Here is a 27,335-nt window from a genome sequence, read left to right as displayed (position 1 = left end):
GGGAAATCGGGGCACAACCATCTCTGCTGCAGGGTTTCCCTGAGAGCTGCCTTTCAAGGAAAAAGCCTCCCCACCTTCCTGAGAGGCCCTCACCGTCTCCCAGCAAGCTTTACCCTCTGCAGAGCATAGTCACTTCTCAGGATCTGCTCTGTCCAGGCGGGAATAAGATAAGAGTTTTCCCAGAACAGGCGAGAAGGACATGGGGCCCTATCATCTTGCAGGAGAAGAGCCACGGACAAATCGCTTCCTGGAAGCCAGCTGCACGCCTGTCCCTCCCCTGTCCCACAGCCCCTTGAGATCTGCTACCTCGGTCCTGGTCCTGATGAAGTCCCAGAACCTAAGTCAGGTTTGGTGGGGTGAGGTTCGGAGCTGATGACTAAAGAAAGAATTCTTAAGACATCTTTGGTGCAAAATGGTGGTTTATTAAAGCACGGGGACAGGACCCATGGGCAGGAAGAGCTGCGGCCGCCCCGGGTTGTGAGGAGTGGTTGGTTATATACACAGGAGTTGGGTAGGTGAGGACAAAGGGGTGTTCAGAAGGGCTATTGGGGCAAAGAATACTATCAGGATATTGAAGCCTTGGTTACTATCAAGTAAAGACAATTGGAAGTCTGGTGGAATGTTACATTCCTGCTATCAAGCATCCTTGTTAATGAGATTTAGGTTTAGAAGAAATTTAACTTTATTTACTTTTCCTTCTACTTCCACCTCCTTCGGTTTTTTATGGAGGGGAGGGTGACATTAGGCTTGAGGAACTGAGTTCTGTGTCTTTGGAAATTGGGCTATTGATAAGGTAACTTCTTTGTTGTAATCTCAAGGACATTTGCAAACCAAGGGAGACTCCTGCCTTGCAGGATTGTGATCTCAGCAAGTTAACTATTTATCATTTTATGGCAGTCAGGGGTGCCTGAGGAATGCTACACCTATGGAGGGGAGCGGATGAAGGGGGGGTTGCAAGGCGCCAGCTCTTGCTTTGTCCTCAGCCAGCCTCCTGCTCCCTCATCAGTCCCACAAGGAAACGAGTCACTCAGCTGTTTCACCACCCAGATTTGGGGGAATGAAAAGGGCGTCTCCCCCTGAATGAGAGCGGAACTATCAGGGACTGAGCAGAGAACAGGGAGGACCAGACCTGATCGGTGCAGGCCCTGGACAGGTCCCCAGGGGCAGAACGCCCGTGGGGTGCACTCAGTGGGCAGCGAAGGAGAGACACGGCTCTCTTGTCCCAGGGGTAGCCAAAGTGTTGAGAGGGAAGCGTAAGGGCCCCCTGGGAAGGCTGCAGAGGCAGAGTTGGAGCAGGCAGAGAAGGCTCTGGGTTCTCTCCCCTTTGGACCGCCTCCAGAGAAGCAGCTCTGCCAGTTGCATAATCCTTCTATTTGCCCGGAGCCACAGTCCTGCTCTAGAGGGGACTGAAGAAGGCACATAGCAAAGACTGGACAGGGAAGGGAGTCCTCAGCGAACAAGAGCTGCGCTGGGTCCCGCGGCCTTCTGCAGCTGCCCAGGAGGATGGAGGCTCACAACGGGACGGCCCCTCTCAACTTCACCCTCCCGCCCCACTTCGGAAAGCGCCCCACCGACACGGCCCTGAGTGTCATCCTGGTGTTCCTGCTGCTCATTATCATGCTCTCGCTGGGCTGCACCATGGAATTCAGCAAGATCAAGGCCCACTTCTGGAAGCCCAAGGGACTGGCCATCGCCCTGATGGCCCAGTATGGTATCATGCCTCTCACTGCCTTTACTCTGGGCAAGGTCTTCCGGCTCAACAACATTGAGGCCCTGGCCATCCTCGTCTGCGGCTGCTCCCCTGGCGGGACCCTGTCCAACATCTTCAGTCTGGCCATGAAGGGGGACATGAACCTCAGGTAGGACTGGAGGTGAGGAGGGAGCTGCCTGGGGAATGGAAGCTGCATGGGAGATGTCCCAGTCAAGGTCAAAGTCAGGATAGGCAGTGAGTTGGGGCCAGGTGGAGGCTAGGGTAGAGTGCGTGAGACTGCTGTCAGGGCTTACACTGGGCTGCAGACAGGAGTTGGGATACATCCTTGTTTAAGCATCAAGTCAAAGGGGACCAGCTGGTCCAGAGTCCTCCTGAAGACCCCCTTACTTCCAGAGGTGTCTCAGATGGGCCACAGAAACCAACTTATAGGAGTACTATTTAAACCCGAGAGGCCTCTGGGGAGCTCTGCCCCCTAACCATGGTGGGCAAGTTGTCTGCCTTGAGGCCAGGGATCTGAAAGGGAGTGCACATGGGTTCCAGACTTCTTCAGGGAGATCAAGTTGGCTTAGAACCAAAGAGCCCTTCCGATCCCTGTAGAACAGACAAATCTTTTCAAAGATCCTTCCAGGGGCGCCTGGGTGGCTCAGTGGGTTAAGCTGCTGCCTTCAGCTCAGGTCATGATCTCAGGGTCCTGGGATCGAGTCCCACATCGGGCTCTCTGCTCAGCAGGGAGCCTGCTTCCCTCTCTCTCTCTCTCTGCCTGCCTCTCCATCTACTTGTGATTTCTCTCTGTCAAATAGATAAATAAAATCTTAAAAAAAAAAAAAAAAAAAAGATCCTTCCAGCTATCCAGGCCTATGGGATGGCCTCTCCTAACCCCGCTGGGCCTACCAGGCACAGGAACATATCCGTGCAAAGACACAACTAGGCAGATCCCAGCTGGGCTGCAAGAGCCATACTGGGAGGGGGCAGAGTAGCCATATCCCCTCACCCAAAGCATCGCAGCAGAAATCAGGGCTCACTTCTGCAGGGGCCAGCTGAATGGGACTCTGATCTAGAATGCCTGCCAGAGTGAGGCCATTTCAGACCTGCTCCAGCCCTAGCAGCAGCCCGCACTGGCTGAGGGAAAATCACCAGCAAAAGCCCCGGCCTCTCTGTGAGCCTCCGTGTCCAGCCTAACCCCCCTCTGAGGTTCAGTGCCCAGTGGAGACCCTCTTCCATGCCAGGTAGGGCAGTGGGCTCAGACGGTCCAGCTGCTCATGCTGGCCAGCACCCGGCTGAACATTACTAAGCACACCAGCCAAGAAATCTGGTGCAGAAGAAGGCCACCGAACTTTAAATGAAAAACAAATAGTGAGCGGGTCTTTACTGGGACCTACCTTCTGAGCTCTGGACTCTCTACCCACGTGACTTAGCACTCACTGAGGCAGTTGATGGGAAGACAGGCACAAAGTAGGGGTTTGGCTTGCACAGTCTCCCATGGGAACATGTTCAATGTTCAACTCCCTGTGAGGAAATTCTTCCATCTGATCCAAATCCTTCCTGCCGCAAAGCAAGCCCTCCGTCTTCAGTCTGCCCTGTGGACAAGGCGCATTGCAGCCTCTGTGTCCCGAGAAACCCGAACTATAGCTTCATTCCAGTGTTAAAGGGGTGTCGTAAGTGTGAGTGACCAGATGTCCCAGCCTCAGTGGCCAATGGATGCTGTGAAGTTTCTGTGAGGTTCGAGCCTTCAGCCCAGCCTCCAGAGACACAGGAGCATGAGCCCTTGTGCTCTCCTGCTTGACCTCTTGGTCTGGGCTCCTGAGGACCCTCAACTCTCCCAAGACCCCACAAAGAAAATGCTGGGATGCCCAACTTCTGCCATAACGCCCATTCCCGCAGACAGACCTCCCTGCGTATTGAACCATGCCTCAGACCCCCACAGCTGAACATGGATTCCACATCACCTAGCTTCATGGGCTGCCAGACTTTAAATCACAGTCGAAGTTCATCTGGGACAACAACTTCCATGCATCACAGAGAAATGATTCTGATAATACAGCACAGCCAGGCACTGCGGCAAGCACTTTGCAGGAAACCTGCATACAGCATCCTGGGAGGAGGTGCTGGGCTGAATCCCATTTTAAAGATAAGGAAACTGAGGCACAGAGAGGCTAATACATGTGTCCGAGGCTCCAAATGCTGTCCTTTCACTCAGATACCTTCAGGGCCAGGCATGAATAGAAAGAAACACAGTGACTGGCAGTGACCTGCAAGCCGTGAGGTGCGGGTGTCCGGAACAGGGCACATCCCAGGTGTCCCCACCATGGGTGTTCCATGGGAGCATGAAGCCGCCGCCGAATGTTTCCTGCTTTTCCCGAAAAAGTCGAATCTCCCTTTTTTACCTGAAAGCCCCAAAGTTTTCCATATTGACAACTCATTAACATCTTTTTAAAACCCTGTGCAAGCCCAATGGAGCCTGTTTGGAGCCAGCCACTACAGCTGGGAGGCTACCAGGTGGGACCTCTCTTTAAGCCCAGCACGGGACGATTCCCCACGCGGAGCTATGGTTAATCTTAAGGCCCTGATTCTGCTTTAGAGATGAGGAACTGAAGTCCAGACACTTGCCAGAGGTTTCCCAGAATGTGCGGGAAAGTCACGCCTGGAGCCAGTCCCAGCCTCTCCCACTCGTACCGCTCCTCACGGCTGGAGTGAGTCTGGGGTCACCGCCATCACGGGCCAGAGGCCACGTTCTAGGCTGTGAGCCCCTCGGACTGCCTTTGCTGCCCCACACCTTCAACCAGCCTGCAGGCCTTCCCCTCCCCACCCCAGAGGTAGGAAGCCTAACCAGGCTGAGACAGAAGGTGTTCCAGGAATTTCACACTCCCCCAGAAGCTGTCGGGTCCCCCCACGCTCCCTCAGCTTCAGCCTCCAGTGCCTTTACTGACAAGGGCTCCAAACCTGTCCCCCCACCCAGGGTGTACAGATGTCCAAGACCAGGGCATGTGCAGTGTTCTGAGAGTCAAGAAAGAGAAATAAAAAATGACGACTCCTTTCCCTCTGGCCCTCTGCTCCCCGTCCTCCCCCGAGGCAGCCAGGTCCACACTGCTCCGCCAAAACAAGCCCCCATCTCAGAGCTAGAGGCTGGACAAGTCCTCCCCCATCCTTCAGGATAAAGGGAGGATCATGACAGTCAGAGACACTGGTGAGATAGGAGGTACCCGGAGGTCTTGGGGCATGGTTTCCATCCACCAGAGTTCGCAAGGCACACCACGTTCCAGAGCAAATTCCAGAACTTCTGATGGTACCAAGCCAGAGTAAGCATGACTCCTCTGCCCAAGGGCATCAAAACAAGCACACAAGTTGTGTGTGGCTTTTCTCCCAAAACGAGATCCATAGCTAGTGCCAGAGCCCCCTGTGTCCCTCCCCTGTCTGGGGCCGCTCTACCCACCCCAAGGGAGCACAGACCCTTTTACACTCTTGTCGCCCTCGGCCCGCAAGAACGACAATCAGCCTGGTACTGTGTTAATGCTTCATCCGTTTATTTCGTCAACTTCCTTAGCTTACATGCGGCAGGGTGACCAATAAGGGGCCAAGCAATGGGGAGAGCCAATGAGAGTCCTGTTATTATGCTGATTAAATTTGAAACAGCCAATGACTATGTCCTCCTTTAGGTGGACTTCACCAGAACGTTCGTTGTTTACTTGCAGGTGCCCCAAAGTACTATCCTGGTAGTGAGCCAAGCGCCATCTTGTAATGGCAGGGACTTTCCCAGCCAGAGGCGATTCCCGACATCTCCCCCTTTTTTTGTTTTATGGCAGAGATCGTGCCTGTCTTAGGTCGTCAGTAGCAGAAAACATCCTTACCCGTCATCAGACACAAGATATCGATGATCTCTGTCCCGTCTTAGGTTGGTATGTTTCTCCACTGATCTTACCCATCTTTGACTACCGATCTAGCATGCTTAGCCATATCTGGGGAGATGTCCCAGCCTCTATTGACATAGGGGCTTGTGCTATAGCTCGGCTCTGCTCTCGCTGCTGTGTTCTCCATTGGCGAACTTTTCTGAATAGAAGCAGAATGCCAATAAGGAGGAGGACAAGAAGACCAATTGTGCCAGCCCATTGTTTGGTGAACTGGAACATTGCTGAATGTTTGAAATAGCTCAGGGAGGGAAGCTGGTTGCACACGTGTACTATTTACTCGAGCTATCTCAGCCAGAAGGATTCGAGTGAAATTTTGAAAATCGTCAGACCAAGCACCCTGCAAATACTGGGAGAGCTGTTGGGAGGAATTCCTGGCCTTATTAAATTGAGAGAATTTTACAGGGGTAACACAAAGGGCTGGGTAGGGAACGAGGCAACCAACACTCATAATATCTGCCAGGATGTCTACTTGTTCTTGCAGTAGGTCCACTCATTGATGGAGAATTAATAAACCAGCCTTAAGGTGGGCATTCAACTGCGACTGCGTTTGTAAGGCAGCTGCGGTACCCTCAGCTAAAGTATTTAAGGCCTCTGCTGTTGGTACCGCAGTGGCCAATGCCACAGCGGCAGCTATAGCTGCCGCAGCGGAGGCTGCAACAGCGGCTATTATGGCAGCAGTGATTCCGAAGTCTCTTTTTTGTCGTGAGAGAAGAACTATGGATAAATCATCTGTAATAGAAACAGGGACTGGAATGTTAGTGGGAATATGCATGACAACAGCAGAGCGAAAGTTGGTACCGTTCCAGCATTGGGATAAGGAGCAATTGTCATTTGAGCAATTGAGACGATCATCATCGAGATTGCTGCCATTAAAGAGGAGGAAAAGAAAAGGAGGAGCTATGCAAACAGGCGTTGGGGAGAAGGTCATATTTTGATTGCAATTGTTCACTTACTGTGGGTTACTGGCTGCAGCGTTGCGCCGAGCAACATCTTGAGAGTGTTCTTGCCATGCTGTCTTCCATACCAAGTATTGTCCCCCGGAAAGTGCGGCCCTTGCTAGATTCCCCCAGTCTTCTGGAATTAAGTTCATTCCTGCTATAGACTCCACTAAGGAGATAGTAAAAGCCGCTTGAGGGCCATACTGCCTAACTGCTTCCTTTAATTCCTTGACTAACTTAAAGTCAAGCGGCTGGTGGTATCGTTGGTGATTTTGGTCCTCTAAAACTGGGAAAGTTGAGGTGAGACCAGCTTCTTTCCATTTAGTTGTCCAACTCTCAGTAGTAGGTGCATGATAACCACATATATCCCTATTCGTACAAGTGTTATACGGTGGTGGGGCACTAGGGGTTGCTGTGGGCAAAGACTGTAAGGGCTCAGGTTTTTGCTCTAACTCCTCCCCTGACATTTCCTCTTCCTCTTTGCTAGAACTGTTTCTTTCTGAAGCAGGAGATGGCCGTTCCTCTTTAACTTCCTCAAGGGCCTCAGCTCCCTCCTGAATAGCTGACTCACATCTCGGCTTATGTCCCCCAAGGCATCCTCTAACCAGAGTCCATATAGCTAATGTTCCGGGCCGCAATGGTTTGCTTTTATCTCTTTTCTTAAAATCCTCTCCTAAATGGTCCCATTGCAGAATATTTAACAAACCCTCGTCCAAAAACCAAGGTGCAACGGTTTCCACTGTAGTTAGAAATGCTCTGATGGTTTTTGATTTCAGAGGTGCACCGTTGGCTTTGAGAAGGTCCTTTAAAAAAAACCCTCCAATCTAGATTTTGATAATTCAGAACCCATCAGGCCGCTTAGGTTAATTTCACAAGCAATAAGAAAATCCCGGCTCTATGGCCGCCCTGCTTCTTGTTGCGGTCTTGTAAAATCCCGGCTCTATGGCCGCCCCGCTTCTTGTTGCGGTCTTGTACAAGATTCCCACCACTTTGATCGTGGTCCCTTCCCCGCTTACCTGCGGTTTTTCTCCTTGCAAGGTTTACTACTCTTTAACGATTCCCGGGTTTTGGCACCATTTGTCGACCCCGGCCCGCAAGACCGACAATCAGCCTGGTATGGTGTTAATGCTTCATCCGTTTATTTCATCAACTTCCTTAGCTTATATGTGGCAGGGTGACCAATAAGGGGCCAAGCAATGGGGAGAGCCAATAAGAGTCCTGTTACTATGCTGATTAAATTTGAAACAGCCAATGACTATGTCCTCCTTTAGGCGGGCTTCACCAGAACGTTCATTGTTTACTTGCAGGTGCCCCAAAGTATTATCCTGGCAGTGAGCCAAGCCTATTTTGCTGGCAGTGAGCCAAGCGCCATCTTGTAAAGGCGGGGACTTTCCCAGCTGGAGGCGGTCCCAGACACACTCTTACTACGTCCTTGCATGGATCCCTAAGCAGGACACATCATTGAACTTGCATGTCCTCAAATGTTATATCAACAGTAGCCTGCTGGCCAGACCACTTGACAACTCACCTCTCTAAGATACGGGCATATGTGCAGAACAGCTTCTCCAGGGCCCTTGACCCACAGTGTAGTTTGCTGGAATGCATCTGTTCTACTGACAGACATTTATTTACGTGGATTTTACGTTCTGCTGCTGTGAACAGTCTTGTACCTGTGTCCCATGCTCCCAGGGCGAAAGTGCTTAACATCAAAACAGGACTGCCAGGTCGTGGGGTTCGCACGCCTACAAATGAGTCTCCAGAGTAGTTCTTGCCTCGCCCTTCACACTTTCCCCAGCGGCGTAATGAAGATCCTTTTTTCTCCTTTGTTATTGGCGCCATCTGGTGAACGTGGAATGGGTCGCAGCGGTTTTAAATGTGATTTCAAGGGAGGTTTAGCACCTTTTCATATGTTTATTGGCCATTTGGCCAATGACCGGATCACCACCGGTCCTCTGCTAGAAATATGTCCTTTGCTGCTTTTTCTCTTGGACTGTCCTCTTGCACGTTTTTTCTCACTGAATTGGAGGTATTTGTTGTTTTTGTGTGTTGCATCGGTCAACTCGGTTTGGGACTGGTCTTCATAGGTTGATGTCTTTTAATAGAGAGTGCTCATTTTAATGGACTCAAATTCACCAATCTTTTTCCTTGGCAGTTTGTGTCTGGGGAGGGTTCCTTTAAGAAATCATCCACTATGCTCAAGATGATGAAGATATTCCCCTACACTTTCTTTGAAAAGTTTTTGGGTTTTGTTTTTTTTTTTTTTAAGATTTTATTTATTTATTTCACAGAGATCACAAGTAGGCAGAGAGTCAGGCAGAGAGAGGGAGAAGCAGGCTCCCTACCGAGCAGAGAGCCCTATGCAGGGCTCGATCCCAGGACCCTGGGATCATGACCTGAGCCCAAGGCAGAGAGAGGCTTAACCCACTGAGCCACCCAGGTGCCCCTGAAAAGTTTTTAAGTTATGCTTTTCACATGGAGATTTTCAATTGCTCATTTTTATGTATAGTGCAATCTCATTTTATCTTTTCCAAATGAATAGAGAGAATTCCCAGTACCACTGAATGAATTTTTCTCCAGTAATTGATAATGCCATCTCTCACGTAGATAAAATTCACCAGTATGTGTGGGTTTGTTTCTAGGAATCTCTCTTCTCTTGGTCTGTGTGGCCACCTTATACCACGTTTTCTTAATTACCATGACTTTGTAAGTCTTGATATCTGAAAGGTTAAGTCTCCATACCTGGTGCCTGGGTGGCCCAGTCAATGAAGCGTCCAACTCTTGGTTTCAGCTCAGGTCATGATCTCAGGGTCCTGGGGTGGAGATCTGCCTCAGGCTCCACACTGAGCGTGGAGCCTGCTTGTCCCTCTCCCTCTGCTTCTCCCCAGGCTCTCTCTGCCTCTCAAATAAATAAAAAAATTGTTTAAAAAAAAGAAAGAAAGGGAAAAAGAAAATTACGTTCGCTATTCTTGCTCTTATCTCTTCATTTGGCTTGGGGGATTAGGTCTCAATGTACAAAAAATAATTCTGGAATTTTTCTTTTGGATTATTTATTTATTTGACAGACAGAGATCACAAGTAGGCAGAGAGGCAGTAAGAGAGAGAGGAGGAAGCAGGCTCCCTGCTGAGCAGAGAGCTCAATGTGGGTCTTGATCCCAAGACCATGAGATCATGACCTGAGCCGTAGGCAGAGGCTTTAACCCACTGAGCCACCCAGGCGCCCAATCTGCCAGATGACCTCAGTTCTGGTCCCTCCCTTTATCATGAGAACCAAAGCCTTCAGATTACCAAGACTAACACTCTACTCCCTTCTCACTCCACACCATGCCGTTTCAGCATAAGCTCACCCACAAACTCCTTTGCATTCTGTTGCTGGTATCTGGAAAACTCCCTAACTTTTCTACAAGCTCAAATATGTATTTAGTGTTTTAGATATTCCTGGAAGAAGGATTTTCCCATTATTTAGTTCACAATATGCTTTGAGGGTCTCTCCTCACCTCTGGCAGCTACTTATTCCTAGTGATACCTCTACCTGTTGCTGTCCTTGATGGCTACACTCTGGACCCTTTGACTTAGGCCATGCTTGATGTGCAATGAAGCTGTATTTCACTTCTATGGAAACAACCAGTGTAGATAGATAATAGGGCTGTGGGGAGGAGAAACACACACTTAGTGGGGCTTTCCTGAGATCTTGCCAACCCCTCATGCCCAACCCTCCTACAAGAATGGAAGCTAGAGCCATATATGGTCACATGAATATCCACAAATCCAACAATATTTTCTAGCTTCTTTATTCTTTCAACCAGCCTTTCCAAAAGGCCTCTCCCTATACAGGGCTAACAGGTAGTGGAGTCCAAATGGAAACGGTAATAGTACAATTAGGATACAGATTAGAGCAGAGATATATTATTCAGGCTCTGGGACTCACACTCTACTTATTAAAAATAATGTAAAGATAAACAGAAAGTAAAGAACTTGAGAGTATCAACCTGTAACTTGTATCTCCTAAGCGTACTGGAAAAAAAGAAATTATATGTATGTAAAATGCTTAGCACAATGCCTGGCTCATAGCAGGTAATCAACAGAACAGTCTATGTTAATGGGCTCACTCTGTACTCTCTCTGCTTCTCCCTCCCAGCATCGTGATGACCACCTGCTCCACCTTCTTTGCTCTGGGAATGATGCCCCTCCTCCTGTTTGTCTACTCCAGGGGGATCTATGATGGGGATCTGAAGGACAAGGTACCCTACAAAGGCATCGTGATATCACTAATCTTGGTTCTCATTCCTTGCACCATTGGAATCTATCTCAATGCCAAACGGCCACAATATGTACGCTATGTCACCAAGGTAAGACCTGGGGACCTGCACAGGGAGCAAGAATGCCACGATCATCTCAGTGTATAGCTTGAGGAGAGTCATGGCTTTCTCTGTGTCTGTTTTCTTCCTTATTGGAAGAAGTAAAAGGATCGACTATTGGTACACCTACCTCGTGGGGTTGTAACGTATGTGAGAATACTTTTGAAAAGTAAGGAGAAAAAAGTAGAACACATGCACAATCATATGATGATTATTTCTCGTAATTTTTATTTTCATTATTTTCATAATAAAAAACTTCTCATATACCTACTAGATGCTAAGTTTTATGCTATACTCAGAGGCTTCATTGTCGTCAATGAGTCTGATATTAGCAGACAGTGAAGGAACCCATGAGAAATAAGACCAAATTCAGTGCACAACTAGGTATTGGCTGAATGCAAGATCGGGATGGGTAGACCATGAAGGGTAGGATTTGGGTCAGCCTGGGTCGGGGGGTAGCCTGAGTAGAGGAACTCAGGGGGAATGACGGCAAACTTGGCTGACTTTACAAGAAGCCAGAGGAGAAGAGAACAGGGGAAGAGGCACTGTGCACACTCCCAGCATTTCAGGTGTGGGATGGGAAGGAGAGATGACTAGCCCCAGGGGGCTTGGAGGAGCATTGTGGTCACACACAGGCCATCATGCCACTGCCCTGTCCTCAGAAGAAACATAGACTCTTGGGAGTGCTGCGATGGACCCCTACCAACTTTGTAACCCTGGAGCTCAGTCCCTGTAAGTCTCCCCACTCCAGCTCACTGCTCACCCCCCCAAGGCCTGGACTCCGTGCTTGTCCTCAGGAAGGACTCTGCCTCAGATCAGCCTGCGAGGCCTGCTGCTTAGACGCTCAAGTCTTGGCAGCAGCTTTGGGCCTGAGACCAAGGAGTTGCAAGTTGTCAGGACTTTTCAGTTTTCGCACTACCATCGCCCAGGGTAGGTTTGCCCTTGTCCTGGCCCAGTCCTAACTCAGTGGCTTCAGCTGTCCTTCCCACTCTGTTGACAGACCTGGAAAAGTCATTTCTCCTCCGTCCATGTTCAGTTTCCCCGCCTCAGCTCTGGGTGGCTCCACCCATTCTCTCCACTCTTGCTTCTCAGAGATCTGCTTTTAGTGATTATGGCCCCCGGTCCCCGAGCCTCCGGCACCTCTGCTCTCATTTCTCAAGTCTCCATGCTGGTTGGTTCTTCACAATCAGTACTGATACAGGTTCGCTTCTCTCCTCTCTTTAAAACACAAAAACAGGGGCGCCTGGGTGGCTCAGTGGGTTAAAGCCTCTGCCTTCGGCTCAGGTCATGATCCCAGGGTCCTGGGATCGAGCTCCACATCAGGCTCTCTGCTTGGCAGGGAGCCTGCTTCCCTCTCTCTCTCTGCCTGCCTCTCTGCCTACCTGTGATCTCTGTCTGTCAAATAAATAAATAAAATTAAAACACACACACACACACACACACACAAACAAAAGCCATCCCTCCTGGGCTCCAACAGCTGCCTTTCCTCCCCTACCCATGCTTCAAGAAACACCCCTCCCTGCACCTGTGTCACCCCCACACCTTCCACTCCCACCACACCCACGAGGGCAGCTCTCACAAGTGACAGACCCTCAACAATTAGTCTCAGCTAATTAGTCTCAGCTCCTTGAATCTCTCACTTCTCTCCTCCTTGGTCTCCCATCCACTCAGCATGATGATCTACTTTTTTGCCAAATCCAACAGACATTTCTTGGTTCATCCTTAACTTTTTTAGCAACCTTTGGTATGACTGACGATGCTTCTCTCTCAAAAGCCTTCCCCCTCAGCTGTGGTGACCAGGCACTCCTGCTTTCCTCTCACCTCTTGAGCACTTCTTTTTGGACTTCCTAGTGAGTTTCCCTGGTAAAAGTTACTTCTCTGCCTTCAGCCCAGGCTTTCTGCTTTTCTTGCCAGATTTTCCTAAGCCCAGGATCTCCCCACCGTGAGATCTGGTCCATCTCCATGACCATCCACAAGCTGATGACTTCCAGAACACCACCTCCAGCCCTCAACTATCTCCTGACTCCAGAATTCGTTTATTAACTGCCACATATTTCTACCTGAATATATGTCAGGCATTTAAAGCTCATTATGCATTAAACTCAAACTATCTCCTCCCCAAGCCTGCTCTTCCCCTATGTGATTATCTCAAGCCATGGCGTTCCATGTGCCTAGCTACCGGAGCCACAAAATCATCAAATCGTTCTCAGGGTCCCCTCTCCATCTCCTCTCCCACCCAGCTGTTGTCTATTCTGCCTTGTGTCGCTTCGATCCATCCACTCCACCCCATCTCTGAGAACACTATCATCTACTTGGGCCACTGTCCTCTCTCACAGGACAACTGAAACAGCCTTCTAACCTGGCTTCCTGATCGGTTTTAACCTGAGGGTGGAGATGGACAGTACGAACACTTCCCGTGTCTCTCCACTCTTAGAACACCTCATCGGTTCTGTACGTTCTCGAGGATAAACTTTGAACTCCCTAATGGGGCTTTCTAGGCCTTTCTCAACTTGCTATCCCCAACCTCCCCAGTCCCAGCTCTTTTCTCTTCGCACATGTCCTCCCCTCCACCTGGGACACTTCCCACATTTGCAGGGGCAAAAACCCTAGACATGTTTGCATCTATCATTTAATGTTACTCCAGATAGTTTGTAGAAGTATAGGAATGCAAAAAAAATAATAATAATAAATAAATTAAAAATGGGAAGTGACCCTGATATCATTTAATGCAACTCTGTTCTTCCCCATTTTGTAAGTGACAAAGCCAATGACTATAGTACCAGTCACAACTAATATTAGAATGTAGGTCTTTTTAACTCAGAATAACTTTAATTAAAAATATTCACCTGAAGATGCAGAAATGATCTCAGATATTAGAGCTGGCAAGGCTTTCAAGATAAAGTTCAGTCTCCTGCCTTATTCCAATGGAATAACCGGAAGCCCTGGAACCTACTTGGCAGAGCCAGTCTCTGTCTCCTGTTGCTGGTTGTTGCATACCCACCACTCAATTCAATAGCAGAAATGGAGTCCAGTGAGATCTCCCTCTTGTGTAAGAGAATGAGTGGTAAGCTGAAATTTGAGCAAATACTCGCCCCTGCCCTTTTCCACATGTAACCCTTCTAGAGACTTTCAAATCACAATTACCCAACTTCTGATAACTAGCTCTGGCAGAAGGTATCCTTTCAAATTCTGCTCCATCACCTGCATTATCTTGTGGGAGGTCACATCTAGACAGGCCAAGATACAAGTTCAAGGATGCTCTATTTGGAATGGCAATTCAAGTAAAATACCCTAAATTACCCATGCAAGTCTATGTGGTCAGTTTGATGAACCCCAGCATGACCTGGTCTGCTTGTACCACAAGCCACCCACCACCCTTAAATAAGGGTCCTGCTGTTACAGTGCCTCAGCCACTCCCCCAAGCTTTCCCCCACCTGCTGCTACAGGAGAATGGCCCCACCTCCCTATGATAGTGTTTGCCAACTTGCAGCTTATGGTTGCTGTCTTTCAAGGCCTGTCTCTGCTCCTGCTTCCGTCTCTGTAGTTCTGCAAACCCTCTAAATGAGAGGATCATCTTAGTTTGGTCATTCAGCAACCTCTGTATGCCACCTTTGTGGGAAGAATAAGCCAAATCATCTCCTGCGTCCCTGGCACGCTGATGGATTGGCTATGAATGGAGGCTGCTCACAGCTTCTGTCAGCTCGAACAGAGCAGTAAAGTCAGGCGGTACAGAAAATATAGAGAAGCACCTACCTCTGGCCTGTCTCAGCAGGAGGTTGTGGACAAGTGGCAGGACCAAGAGGACAGGAAGCTCTGGGGCGTTCAATTCCCCTCCTTAACCCGTGAATAAGAAGAGGGGCTACAATTCAGTGAGTCAGTTCTTACATGCCTAGTGCTGTGCTGTCCACTGACTCAGAAAGGTGGAGTGGCTGAGCAATGTTTACACTCCTAGAGACTGGCAGTCAGCCTTCACACCAGGGTCGCACCAACGTCTATGCTCCAAACCACTCTACAACCCCAGGAGAACCAGAGTGAGAGAATGAGAGCAGATGCCCACAGAGAAGAAGGTATCTGGGTTCATGGACAATTTCAGTAGCCCAGTAACCCCTATATTACCCATTACACTCTTTTGATGGGGACAAAATCTATTTGGTCATTGAATAGAAGAAAAAGTCCAAAAGAGAAGTCAATCCAAATGCAAACTAACAGGTCATCAGTGAAGTGTTCCAATATAACTTGAAATGTGGTTATCAATGAAGTCTGTGTAAGTCCTTCCTATCTTGGGGTAGGACCACTAGTCATTACAGGTTGACATTTAAATTTTCACATCAAAGGGGACTTGGGTGCCTCAATGGGTTAAGCGTCTGACTTCGGCTCTGGTCATGATCTCAGGATCCTGAGACCCAGCCCTGCATCAGGCTCCCTGCTCAGCAGGGAGTCTGCTTATCTCTCTCCCTCTGCCCCTCCCCCTTGCCCATGCACTCACTCTCTCTTTCAAATAAAAAACAAAAATCTTTAAAAGGCCATATCCGTTACAATATGGATTCAAACACAGAAATGCAAAACAGTGCAGCTGAAATTTGAGCAATATAAATAAATGTTAAAATGTTACCAAGACAACTTTGTGAATGTAACTAATGCCACTGGATTATACACTTAAAAATGGTTAAAATGGCAACTTTTGTGTTACATACATTTTACCACAATTTCTATTTTTTTTTAAAGATTTTATTTATTTGAGGGCGCCTGGGTGGCTCAGTGGGTTGAGCTGCTGCCTTCGGCTCAGGTCATGATCTCAGGGTCCTGGGATCGAGTCCCGCGTCGGGCTCGTTGCTCAGCAGGGAGCCTGCTTCCTCCTCTCTCTCTCTCTCTGCCTGCCTCTCTGTCTACTTGTGATCTCTCTCTGTCAAATAAATAAATAAAAAATAAAATCTTTAAAAAAAAAAAAAAGATTTTATTTATTTGAGAGAACAGAGAGTATGTGAGAGCACAAACAGAGGCTGAGGCAAAGGGAGAGGGAGAAGCAGACCTCTTGCTGAGAAGCACCCCCCACCACCACCAACCCTGCCATGATCATGACTTTAGTCGAAGGCAAATGCTTAATTGACTGAACCACCTGGGCACCCCTTACCACAATTTTCTAAATATTACTAGGAAATATGTCACATGAGTGAACTGGAAACTGGAAGCAATACACCTAAATATTAGAAAATAACATGGTTAAGTTCAACAAAAGTTTGTTATATATTCCTTTACCCAGAGGATTAAAGGGATACAGAGCCTTAAATTTATGCATATATTTTATCAGTTTGGTGTGTCGTTCTCCAAAACGAACAGACATGTGAGTGCAGTTTGAAAGCTTTCATTCTTATGTTACATGCTAAAAAGTTCTACTGTAATTTCATCATAAATTCACCTATTGAAAAGTTAAAATGGTAAGTAAGATGAGGGTGCCTGTGGAGCTCAGCTGATTAAGCATCTGCCTCCAGCTTGGGTTGAGCCCTGTGTCAGACTCCCTGCTCAGTGGGAAGTTTGCTCCTTCCTCTCCCACTGCTCCCCAACCTCACCCCACTCCAGCTTGTGCTCTGGTCTCTCTCAAATAAATGAATAAAATCTTTCAAAAAATAAAAAATAAAATAATATGTAAGATGTAACTATAAAATCATCAAATTTTAAAATAAAGCAAATTCTAAAATAAATGAAAACATACCACTGTTCCCAACAAATATTGCTTTTGTAGGCACTCCCCTGGGGCAGGGTAGACCTGCAGCGTTTCTGATGTTGCCTTATTACCCAGAACATTCCTGAAACTTCTTTTGGTAACTTCCTTCATATCCAATCTGCAGGTCACTCAGGAAAGTAGGCTTGCCCTTTTATGGTTATAAATCAATTTGGAGTCTAAAATCATATTACCTGGCTCAATCACCACCCTTTACCAGCTTCACTTCAGATGATTCTTAGCAACTTCCAGAAATCAGATTCATCCGAAAACAGAGGCAGTCCCTACATGTAATGGAGGTATTTGAGACAAGTAGGACAGGTTCCAAGAACTTCCAAGTTCCTAAATAACGTGGAGCGAGCGATGGTAATACGGTAGATATGTGTATACAGGCTCCAGAGATAATGACTTTGTAAGAAAATAAACACTTGTGGGAGGACTGAATAGTCTCATGCCTTCAGAGTCACAGCAGTCACTGAAATACCTGCAGTCCAAAGAGGTCAGTTAGAAGCCGTGCTGGCTTAGTAATGTGAAAATAAAGAAAATCTCACTCAGAATGCAGTTGGGAATCCCTGAAAGGACTACCACTCTCCTGAGAATCGGTATGCCTTTTGTGTAGCTTGTGGCTTTGGAATGGTATGGAACCAGTAAGGCTTCCTCACTTCTAATGGGGACAGAACTAAAAATGGCCTTTCTGTCCAGAAATTATTAGATGCCATACTCTTGCCAGCCACTTGGCCATTATCAAGGTCCCTGGGAATCCTAAACCTGATTCCCTGGGACTTAAAGGAGACCACCTCACGGATATTTCTGCAAAGAATGCTGCTTTCAAAGGAACCAATAACTAAACCTCTGTCATGTTCAAAAGGATGTTCCCCCAAATAATAATCTAGAAGAACTGACCAGAGATGCTTAACAATTGGCCCCACAAAAGGAAAAATATTAGAATAACGATTAACTGCTAGTCAATTTAAAACAAAACAAAACTCTGGCTTGGGCCAAAAATCTATTTGGCTTGGGCCAAATAATAAGCCTGGGTGGCTCAGTGGGTTAAGCATCTGCCTTCGATCAGGTCATGATCCCAGGGTCCTAGGATCGAGTCCCACATTGGGTTCCCCATTCAGTGGGAAGCCTGCTTCTCCCTTTACCTACTTCTCCCTCTGCCTGGTGCTCCCCTGCTTGTATTCGATCTCTCTGACAAAGATATACATAAGATCTTTTTTAAAAATGGCATGGTCAATTAAAATTTTAAAAAATAATAATAATAATCTAGTCCTGCTCGAGACACAAGGTTCTCATTACTGACAACTGGAAAACCTTCATGAACCAATACCGGTGGAGAGATATTAACAAGGTCCCAGGGAGTACCTATTTTGCTTGCCCCACCTGCCTAAAACATAATTCAAGAAAACGTGTCCACACTGCTCCCTACACCTCAAACTACCTACTAGACTATTTGAAGTTTGATAAATGGATTTTATAGATCTTCCTCCACCTCATGTATATAAATGTGTTTTGGTAATGGTTTGTATGCTTCTTCATTGGATTGAAGCTTTCCTTTGTAGATAGGCTACTGCTACTTCTACGGCTAAAATCCCACTAAAGGTCATCAATGCCCCCCGGAACTTCATAGTGATCAGGAAATTCACTCCACCAGTCAAGGGCTTTGACAAGTCTGTGGAGTTCAGCTACTTTTACGGCACTTTCACTGTGCTCACCACCCTCAATCTTCAGGGCTAGCTGAACACATTAACAGTATCATTAAGACCCAACTGGCAAAATTTGTAGAGACCTTTCAAATACCATGGCCAAAGGCATTGCCATAATCCTTCAAAATCTATCATCTATTGCTCAACTTGCTTTAGTAATCTTTCCATAGTGTGCTCCCAGGAGATGAAGACTTTAACCATCACACCTTGTAGTCCAGAGATTTCACCTACTGGAAGAGACAGCTCAGAATTCCCCTCAATCCTGTTGAAAATGCCCCTAACAGGTACTGTTAACTCTTGTGCCACCAAACAGACTTTTGGATCATCTAATGAAAGCATCAAACCCTGACTGGACCTGCACACCAATTCATGACATAAAAATAATGATTTCTAGGAATCGAAGCAGATGACACTTGAAGCAGAGTTTTCCCAAGATATTAAGCCTGTATTCCTTTTTTTCAATATTGCTTCTTAACCTTATTTCCTCCCTTTCTTGGCTCAATCTATTGTAAAAGGGGAGAAACTTTCTAACTGTTCAACCTGTCACCAGAAATTGCAATCTGTTCATGAGGTCAGAGATTCCTTACCTGTAACCAATTTCTCTTTTATCCCAAATTATAACTGCAAGACTTGTCAGGTTAGGCTCTTAGGGCCAGATGTTCTCAGACCTTGTTTCAACCTTTCTCCAACCATAACCATCAATCCTTTGACTTTTTTTCAAGATTTTGTCAGAGTGAGCGAGCATACAAGCAAGGGGGGCAGCGGGCCGAGGGAGAAACAGGCTCCCCACTGAGCAGGGCGCCCGATGTGGGACTTGATCCCAGAACTCTGGGATCATGACCTGAGTTGAAGGCAGGCACCCGACTGACTGCACCACCCAGGCATCCCAATTCTTTGACCTCTTTAGTTGGATGCCTTAAGGTTTGGAATCCTAGTTTAGGACTATTACACATACAAATTATTCTGCTAGATATTCACAAACTTATTTACTATCAAATCTCTACAGAAATGACACACCAATAGAGAGATGTTAGCTCAAAGACTTCCAAGATGATCTCCAACGCTTACAATCTTGGCAAGATATAGACCTTAGAAAGAAAATGCCTGAAGAGTTCTCCAGCATACCCTTCCTTGTTACTCTAATGTAGCCTCAACAGTTCCAACCTATGCACTTTCCAACATGGGACATGACCACCAGGGAAAGTCCTTCCTGGCACTGAGGAAGAAAACCACTTTAGTGGATGGAGCCACTAAATATAAAAAACCTGACTCTGGATCAGCAATGCTTTTGAAGAAAGACCTTGATCAAAAGGGAGAAATGTGGGGTGCCTGGGTGGCTCAGTGGGTTAAGCCACTGCCTTCGGCTCAGGTCATGATCTCAGGGTCCTGGGATCGAGTCCCGCATGGGGCTCTCTGCTCAGCAGGAGCCTGCTTCCTCCTCTCTCTCTCTCTGCCTGCCTCTCTGCCTACTCGTGATCTCTGTCAAATAAATAAAAATCTTAAAAAAAAAAAAAAAAAGGGAGAAATGTGAAAATAAAGAAAACCTCATTTAAAATGGAGTCCAGGGGGCACCTGGGTGGCTCAGTGGGTTAAGCCTCTGCCTTCAGCTTGGGTCATGATCTTAAGATCCTGGGATTGAGCCCTGCATCGGGCTCTCTGCTCAGCGGGGAGCCTGCTTCCCACCCTACCTGCCTGCTGCTCTGCCTACTTGTACTGTCAAATAAAATCTTTAAAAAAAAGGGGGGCGGGGGAGAGCCCAGAAGCCCTGGAGAGCTCTCCTGCACTACCAATAGCCAAAAGAAGTTTGCCTTACATAACACAGCAGGAGGAAGAATTTCTCCTTGCCCAGCAACAGCCCTGCCAGTGAGGACTTAGTATAACAGCCCCTCCCAGCTTGTCCTCTCTAAAGACATAGTTGCCTATTCTGAGCACTTGCCTGTGGTTCATCACAGCTTACTTGTCCCAAGCTGTACTTCCTCTATTTCCAGAAAAACTCATTTTGCTGGCAATTATCTGGCTATCTTGTTAACAGTCAATAGTAACAAAAATTTTAGATTTGGCATTCAAGATGCTTCCTAGCTGGGCGCCTGAGTGGCTCAGTGGGTTAAGCCTCTGCCTTTGGCTCAGGTCATGATCTCAGAGTCCTGGGATCGAGCCCCACATTGGGCTCTCTGCTCCTCGGGGAGCCTGCTTCCCGCCCCCCCGCCCCCTGCCCCCTGCCTGCCTCTGCCTACTTATGATCTGTCAAATAAAATCTTAAAAAAAAAAAAATGCTTCCTAGCTACCTGTAAGAATTCCAAAAAGATGGGAGATAAAGTTTTTTGTACTCCCTTCAAGTACCAATTTTTCATTAACATGTTTTCCACCTTTAATACCCACCCATGCTTCCTCAGACTCTTTGTTCCTCCCTATCCCCTACCACCCTTCTAATTCCCTTTTCTTCCTGTCCTCATTTACAGGGAGGGATGATCATCATGCTCTTGTTAAGTGTGGCCATCATAGCTCTCTCTGTCATCAACGTGGGCAAGAGTATCATGTTTGTCATGACACCACACTTGCTGGCCACCTCCTCCCTGATGCCTTTCGTCGGCTTCCTGCTGGGCTACGTCCTCTCTACCCTCTTGCGCCTCAATGGACGGTAGGTATTATTTTAGATCTCAATGTCCCACAGGCTTCATTCTCCTCTTCGTCTCTCAGGAAAAGGCTAAGATCCAAAACCCCGGGGAGGCATTTTCCTGGCAGTATGTACAAATGCATCAACTGAACAAGAAACTTTGGACTGTGAGAAACACTGAAGTTACTAAATGGTTCGGGAACAAAAGCATCTAATAACCCAAAGAGCAACAGCTCATGACAAAGCGCTCCCTCCTGAGCTGAAATCTGGTAGCTAAAACAACTCTGGAGTGCCTCCAAGTCATCATGGCTAAGTGTTGACGATCATCTTCCTTTTCCACGCTTCCTCCTTGGCTGCCAAGGCTTTAGTCTTGACAAGGACACCACTGGGTAACAGCTCTGCTAAGTGGCAGGAAGAGTCAAAGCAGCTGTGGACCTCTGCTGTAGTTTAATCCAATTCACAGACTCAGGGGCTCTTTTCAGGGACAGTCAGCCTGACAGTCTGTATGACAGGCATTATGTTTCAGAAACTTGGCCTCTTTTCAGCTAGACAACTATTTCTGCCAGAGTCTAATCATTAGTAGCACCCTAGTGCCCTCCCTCTGCCCCCCACCCAAACTAAATTGCTTTAAAAGTACAGCTTTAAAAGTTATCAATTTTAAGAATCACACTAATAAAGAACAAATTATATGATGTAGCATGTGGCTACTTAGTAGAGTTAAAACTGTCAAAGACCCCTAGATGTCAATTTTCAGCGATAAATGCCCAATCAAGGGTCAGTCATCCTGACTGACTGGCTGGGCCTTCAGCTCTTATCAAGCAACGAGAAACCATAATAAATGTGGTGAGACGGCTTTCAGAATTTCTAATCACTACTTTAAAACGCTACCACAACTCAACGAAATTAAATGTGTATTTACTAAATGTAAACATCCCACTCTTTAGTCCGTAAAACAAGATCAAGAGTATGTTCTATGTACCATAGATAGAAAATGGGGCTGAATCAACTTTTTTTTTTTTTTAAAGATTTGGGAGTCTGCAAGCATGGGGGTAGGGACAGAGGGAGATATCTCAAGCAGACTCCCCACTGAACAAAGGCCGCCACGTGGGGCTCGATCTAACGACCCCGAGATCATGACCTGAGCCATAACCAAGAGTCAAGACACTCAAGCAATGGAACCACCCAGGCACCCCATCGAGTTTTTTGTCATTATGGGTTTGGAATTAAAGATGTTCAAATCAGAAACTAGGTAACAGGACAAGGTTCCCCAGGCATTTCAATCTTCTACTTTATGTTCACCTTGCAACTGTCCCATATGTAAACCACAGAACAAGCCAATGAATGACGCTGGTTCCCACTTCTCCCTCTTCAGCCAGACAGCCCTCCAAATTCTAATTTGGTAACCCTGCAGTGAACCTACTAGTCACCACACTTCAACCTTCAAAGTAGTAGTCTTATTAATAAATGTCTTAAGTAATTTGGGAAGGAGGAAGATGAACAAGTGAATTTGCACCCTCACGTCCCGTCTGAGGTAATAGTTTTTTTTTCAACCTATACAGGTGCAGCCGCACTGTCAGTATGGAAACTGGATGTCAAAATGTTCAACTTTGCTCCACCATTCTCAATGTGACATTTCGCCCTGAAGACATTGGACCACTTTTCTTCTTCCCTCTCCTCTACATGATTTTCCAGCTTGGAGAAGGGGTTCTTCTTATCCTCCTCTTTCGGTGCTATGAGAAAATGAAGTCTTCCAAGGGTGAGTATTTAATCATTCTCCTGTTCTCCCATATTGGATCTTATCCTTGCCAGCAGAGAGATCTCTGGCAGGGACCTTTTGGCTGGGCCTTCAGCTCTTATCAAGCAACGAGAAACCAGGCAGCACCAAAAGCAGGAAAGGACTTCAAAGAGCCAGGGCTATTTCCAGACACTGCACTCCAGTGGTCGTCTAGCTGGAAGAATCTATGGATAAACTTTGCCCTCATGGGAGCAAGGCAATTTTGACTTTAACTAGGGAGACCACAGAGACTCAGAATGAATAGGGCAAATTTTCCTAAGATATTAGAGAGCTGTGAGGTGGTAGTTGTGTGATGGGACTCCTATTCACAATCTGGAAAACTCAAGTTTTCTTCAGGCTAGGTTCTCCTGTCCTAGAACCAGGTTAAACCCCAGCACCACTGGCACTCCTTTATGAAAGACAATATATTAAAGCAATACAGACTCATAAGCCAAGAGACAAAAAGACTCCAACTCTGGTTACAGAGTAAACAAAAGTAGTATAAGCTTATTAAACAGTATCACAATCATCTGGTCTGACAGCTTAGTCTGATCATTAATCACTTTTTAAACAATAGCATGGCACTTCTAGGACGTTCCTTCTTTATTCTCTCTAAACTACCAACCTCAAGGAAACCACTAAGGCCCTCTCCTCTAGGTGGACCTTAACTGCAAATGTCATTCTTCCAAATCAGGAAACCTTACTTGTTAAGGTATTTTAGGATTTTGTAATTCTATACATCAATATAATCAAATTCTTCAACTGGAACTTTTTTCTCATGAACCTGAAAGGTACCTTCAAGATGTTTCTAGACCCTGGGAATGGACTCAGACCCTAGGAGACAATCTCCTTCTTGGAATTATTGCGGAATAGTAAATGTGGATTTACAATTAAGATGTATGTAATCTTATCAAAAAGAAACCAGTTAAGTAGCTGACCATATTTCAGAACTTCAAGTGTTAGTTTAAAACTACAGTGGAGGGGCACCTGGGTGACTCAGTGGTTTAAGGCCTCTGCCTTTGGCTCAGGTCATGATCCCAGGGTCCTGGGATCAAGCCCCAAATCGGGCTCTCTGCTCCATGGGGAGCCTACTTGTAATTTGTCAAATAAATAAAATCTTAAAAAAAAAAACAGTGGAGGGGCACCTGGCTGGCTCAGTGGGTTAAAGCCTCTGTCTTCAGCTCAGGTCATGATCCCACGGTCCAGGGTCCAAGCGATCAAGTCCCGAATCAGGCTCTCTGCTCAGCAGGGAGCCTGCTCCCCAACCCCCCCACCTTGCCTCTCTGCCTACATGTGATCTCTGTCAAACAATCTTTAAAAAACAAAGACAAAACCAAAACCTACAGTGGAAGCGGTCCTGGGTGGCTCAGTTGGTCAAATATCCATCTCCTGACTTTAGCTCATGTCATAATCTCAGGGTCAGATCGAGCCCAGGTCAGGTTCTGAGCTCAGTAGTGTGTGCTTGAGATTCTTACTCCCCGTGTTCAGGGGCACATGCTCTAAAATAAACCTAAACCTAAAGGGACACCTGGGTGGCTCAGTCAATTAAGCATCTCCCTTCAGTTCAGGTCATGATCCCAGAGTCCTGGGACCGAGTCCTCCAATGGGCTCCTTGCTCAGTGGGGGAAACTGCTTTTCCCTCTGCCTGCCACTCTCCCTGCTTGTGTGCTCCTTCTCTCCCCCAACAAATCAAATCTTTAGAATAAATCTTAAAACCAAACCACAGTGGAGTTGTAGAGAAGAATCCGGTCTGATGCTTACCTGAAGGCAACTGCCCATGAAGTCTTTAGTCTTCACTACCTTACAAAAGTAGTGTGAGGTGGAAGTTTCTAAACCAACCAACCAACCAGGTTCCTAAGTTTGCAGGGCTACAATGCAGCTCAGAAGACCTTAAGAGCTTACACACTGTAAGGGCTGCCGCACCTGTGCTCAAGGTCAAGATTTTTGTTTCTGAGCCCCGTGCCCTTCTACAAAATGGGGACAAGACAGGTGAACTCTGACTCCTATGATCACAACTCACCAACTCTCTACAGGCACAAAGAGGGATGACCAAATAACACTGAAGGGGCATGGAAACTCCACTCAGAAGACCCCCTAAAGTTACTCTTTCCTCCCTGCCCCTCATTTCTCCCCAAATGCAAGTTGACCATTCTGAACACATTTCCTGTACTGAGAAGTGTATTATTATATATTGTAAATTTTATTAAATATTTATAAAAATATATTTATTATATATTACAAAGTAATGTACATATAATAAAATATAATTAATATAATATACATATATTAGTAAGTATATTAGACTTACTTCATAGTATTACCATAAGGGATGTTGAAGGGAAAACACATCCTTCCCCCAGAATTTAAGTCATAGCAGGATAGGTGGTAAGTGATTGGGGGGAGGGGGAGACCTGGCAAAACCCCACAGTATACAACTTAATACCTAGGATGTTCTTTGACCGAACAAACTTTGTATTAACTATAGTTGCTCTCCTTCTCCACTCCCTTTTCAACTTTCCAGATAAAACAAAAATGACCTACACAGCTGCTGCAACTGAAGAAGCCATTCCAGCAACTCTAGGAAATGGCACCCACAAAGGGGAGGAGTGCTCCCCTTGCACAGCCCAGCCTTCCCTGAGTGGCCTGGATTCTGGTCAGAAAGCAATTCAGTGTGATCAACTAGAGAGCAAAAGATGAAAGGAACACCAGAGACGGAGTCTTTCGAGACTGCTAGCAGGACTACCAGAACTGACAAGTCTTGCCTGGAGGGTCCACCTGAAGAGCCTCACGTATCCCCAGCTCAGAGATGGATACTCGTTTAAGAAATAAAGACTTGTTCGAAGACAGCCCTATGAAAGCAGAAACCAAAAGTGCCTTTTGTCCCTGCATTTCCAGAAGTGTTCCACAGGCACATAAGACACGCTCAACTTCTGAACTAGGCAACAAATAGGGGCCTTTTACCCTAACATCAAATATCCAAATCCTATTCCAACCTTTTTGACAGAAAATGGGGGAAAAAAATGCTCAGAGCACTGCCGCATTTCAAACGCCCAAAGTCCTTTCTAACCTTCAAATTTCCCTTCTGTTATTTCTGGGATTAAAGCTCCTGAGAACACCAACATGACACTAAATGTACAAAGGCAGACATGAAATGCAAGAGCAATTATAAACAAGATGAACTAAAAAATCAGCCATAATGAAATGAATGGACATTTCTAAAGAACACAATCAGAGAAGTCAGGAAAACAAGAAAACACAAACATCCACAGAATTATCCACTAATCGGATAGATTAGTCATCAATTCATTAGCTGACAATGGTTTCTGTATTATCCCCCTCAAAACTCAAGTACTGCAAAAGCTACTGGAAAACGAGTGGTTTCTCTAAAATAGGATTCCAAAATTGCAAATTTTCTCCAATGAAACAAATGTTTTACATACTGCTCATATGCAGACAAGCATTAGGCAGATTAATAAACAATACCTGCAAATAAGACTGTGCCCAATTACTTGTGATTTTCATACCATTTAGTATGTTTAAGTTCAACTGAAACCCTAAAAGAATTTTAGGGCATCAGTTGCCCAATGGCCAGGACCACCAGTACTCCTGATACCAGAGCAAGTTTAAGAATCACCAACTGGGGGGAGGAGGGAGCACCTGGGTGGTTTAGTCAGTTAAGCATCCATCGAACTTTTGATCTCAAATCAGGTCTTGATCTGGGTTCAGTCCACAACCAATGGAGCCTACTTAAAAAAATTACCAATTTGGGTCACTAATACTGTTAAAGACCTGTGAAAAGATCTACCTGCCTACTGTATTGACATATTATACCCTTATTTACATACCTACTCAAATCGCTTAAACATTCAGCAAGTATCACCTGCCAGGAAACTTAAGCAGAACCAAGAGCATTAGTATTCTCAGGAAGGTAGAGCTAGACTTGAGCTCTAGTAATCTCAAATTATCCTTCAAAAGAGAACTAGATAGAACACAAAAGAAAACAAGTTCTGTTACTTCACACAAAAAAAGCCGGTTCTAAAACTTTGCTTAGGATTATATTCAGACTCCTATTTCTCAGGTCCTCGATGGGGCAATTAAGGTTAGTTCAAACCAACTCCCAGTCATCTCTGTCATTTGCTCAAAGGGCCTCATTTTATTGCTTCACTGTATGACAACGATTTGTAATGACAAATTGGCAAGCCACTGACAATTTACCTATCTAGGGGTAAAGAAACGTGAAAAACTAAAATAGAATAAAGTCAACTGGTAAAACATCAAGTGTGTACATCATACCACCAACATATAAAAACTTAAGAGAAGAAACTGCCTTTCCATTTGGTAGCAACTGTTGCTCACTTCGCCTTCCAAACTAAACACACACACCTAGGTTCCACTCCTTTACATCAGCCTCCACCCAAGCAAATTAACAAGTGTTAAAACTCAAACTCCCCCCTAGAACTGGCCCTTCACAGAAGGGAGCAGCTTCCCCATTTTTGTTGCATGATCTTCTACTGTCTCGGATGTAACAAAAAAATATATATACCAACAACTTCTCAAACCTACCCCAAATGGGAGTCCTACCACCTAATCCCCATACTTTTGTAAAGCGA

General features: G+C 46.3%; 1 protein-coding gene across 1 annotated transcript; it reads left to right on the top strand.

The window, feature by feature from the left end:
- The first annotated feature begins 1,372 nt into the window (after positions 1–1,372).
- SLC10A1 (solute carrier family 10 member 1) lies at positions 1,373–26,220 on the top strand. Its single transcript, XM_059182440.1, has 5 exons — positions 1,373–1,859; positions 10,690–10,900; positions 20,797–20,975; positions 22,511–22,707; positions 25,247–26,220. Exons 1-5 carry the CDS (start codon positions 1,504–1,506, stop codon positions 25,420–25,422), a joined length of 1,119 nt encoding a protein of 372 aa, XP_059038423.1. The 5' UTR covers positions 1,373–1,503; the 3' UTR covers positions 25,423–26,220.
- The last annotated feature ends 1,115 nt before the right edge of the window (positions 26,221–27,335 follow it).

This window comes from Mustela lutreola, chromosome 7 (genome assembly GCF_030435805.1).
Source record: "Mustela lutreola isolate mMusLut2 chromosome 7, mMusLut2.pri, whole genome shotgun sequence".
NCBI lineage: Eukaryota > Metazoa > Chordata > Mammalia > Carnivora > Mustelidae > Mustela > Mustela lutreola.
Note: the sequence above shows the minus strand (reverse complement) of the source record. Positions and strands in the feature narration are given on the sequence as shown.

What these genes read in the sequence shown, in the direction of transcription:
- SLC10A1 (XM_059182440.1), top strand. Translation starts at nt 1,504, where the DNA reads ATGGAGGCTCACAACGGGACGGCCCCTCTCAACTTCACCCTCCCGCCC. An exon ending in CTCTTGCGCCTCAATGGACG is followed by an intron (nt 20,976 to 22,510) that starts GTAGGTATTATT and finishes CAACCTATACAG; the next exon opens with GTGCAGCCGCACTGTCAGTA. An exon ending in GAAAATGAAGTCTTCCAAGG is followed by an intron (nt 22,708 to 25,246) that starts GTGAGTATTTAA and finishes TCAACTTTCCAG; the next exon opens with ATAAAACAAAAATGACCTAC.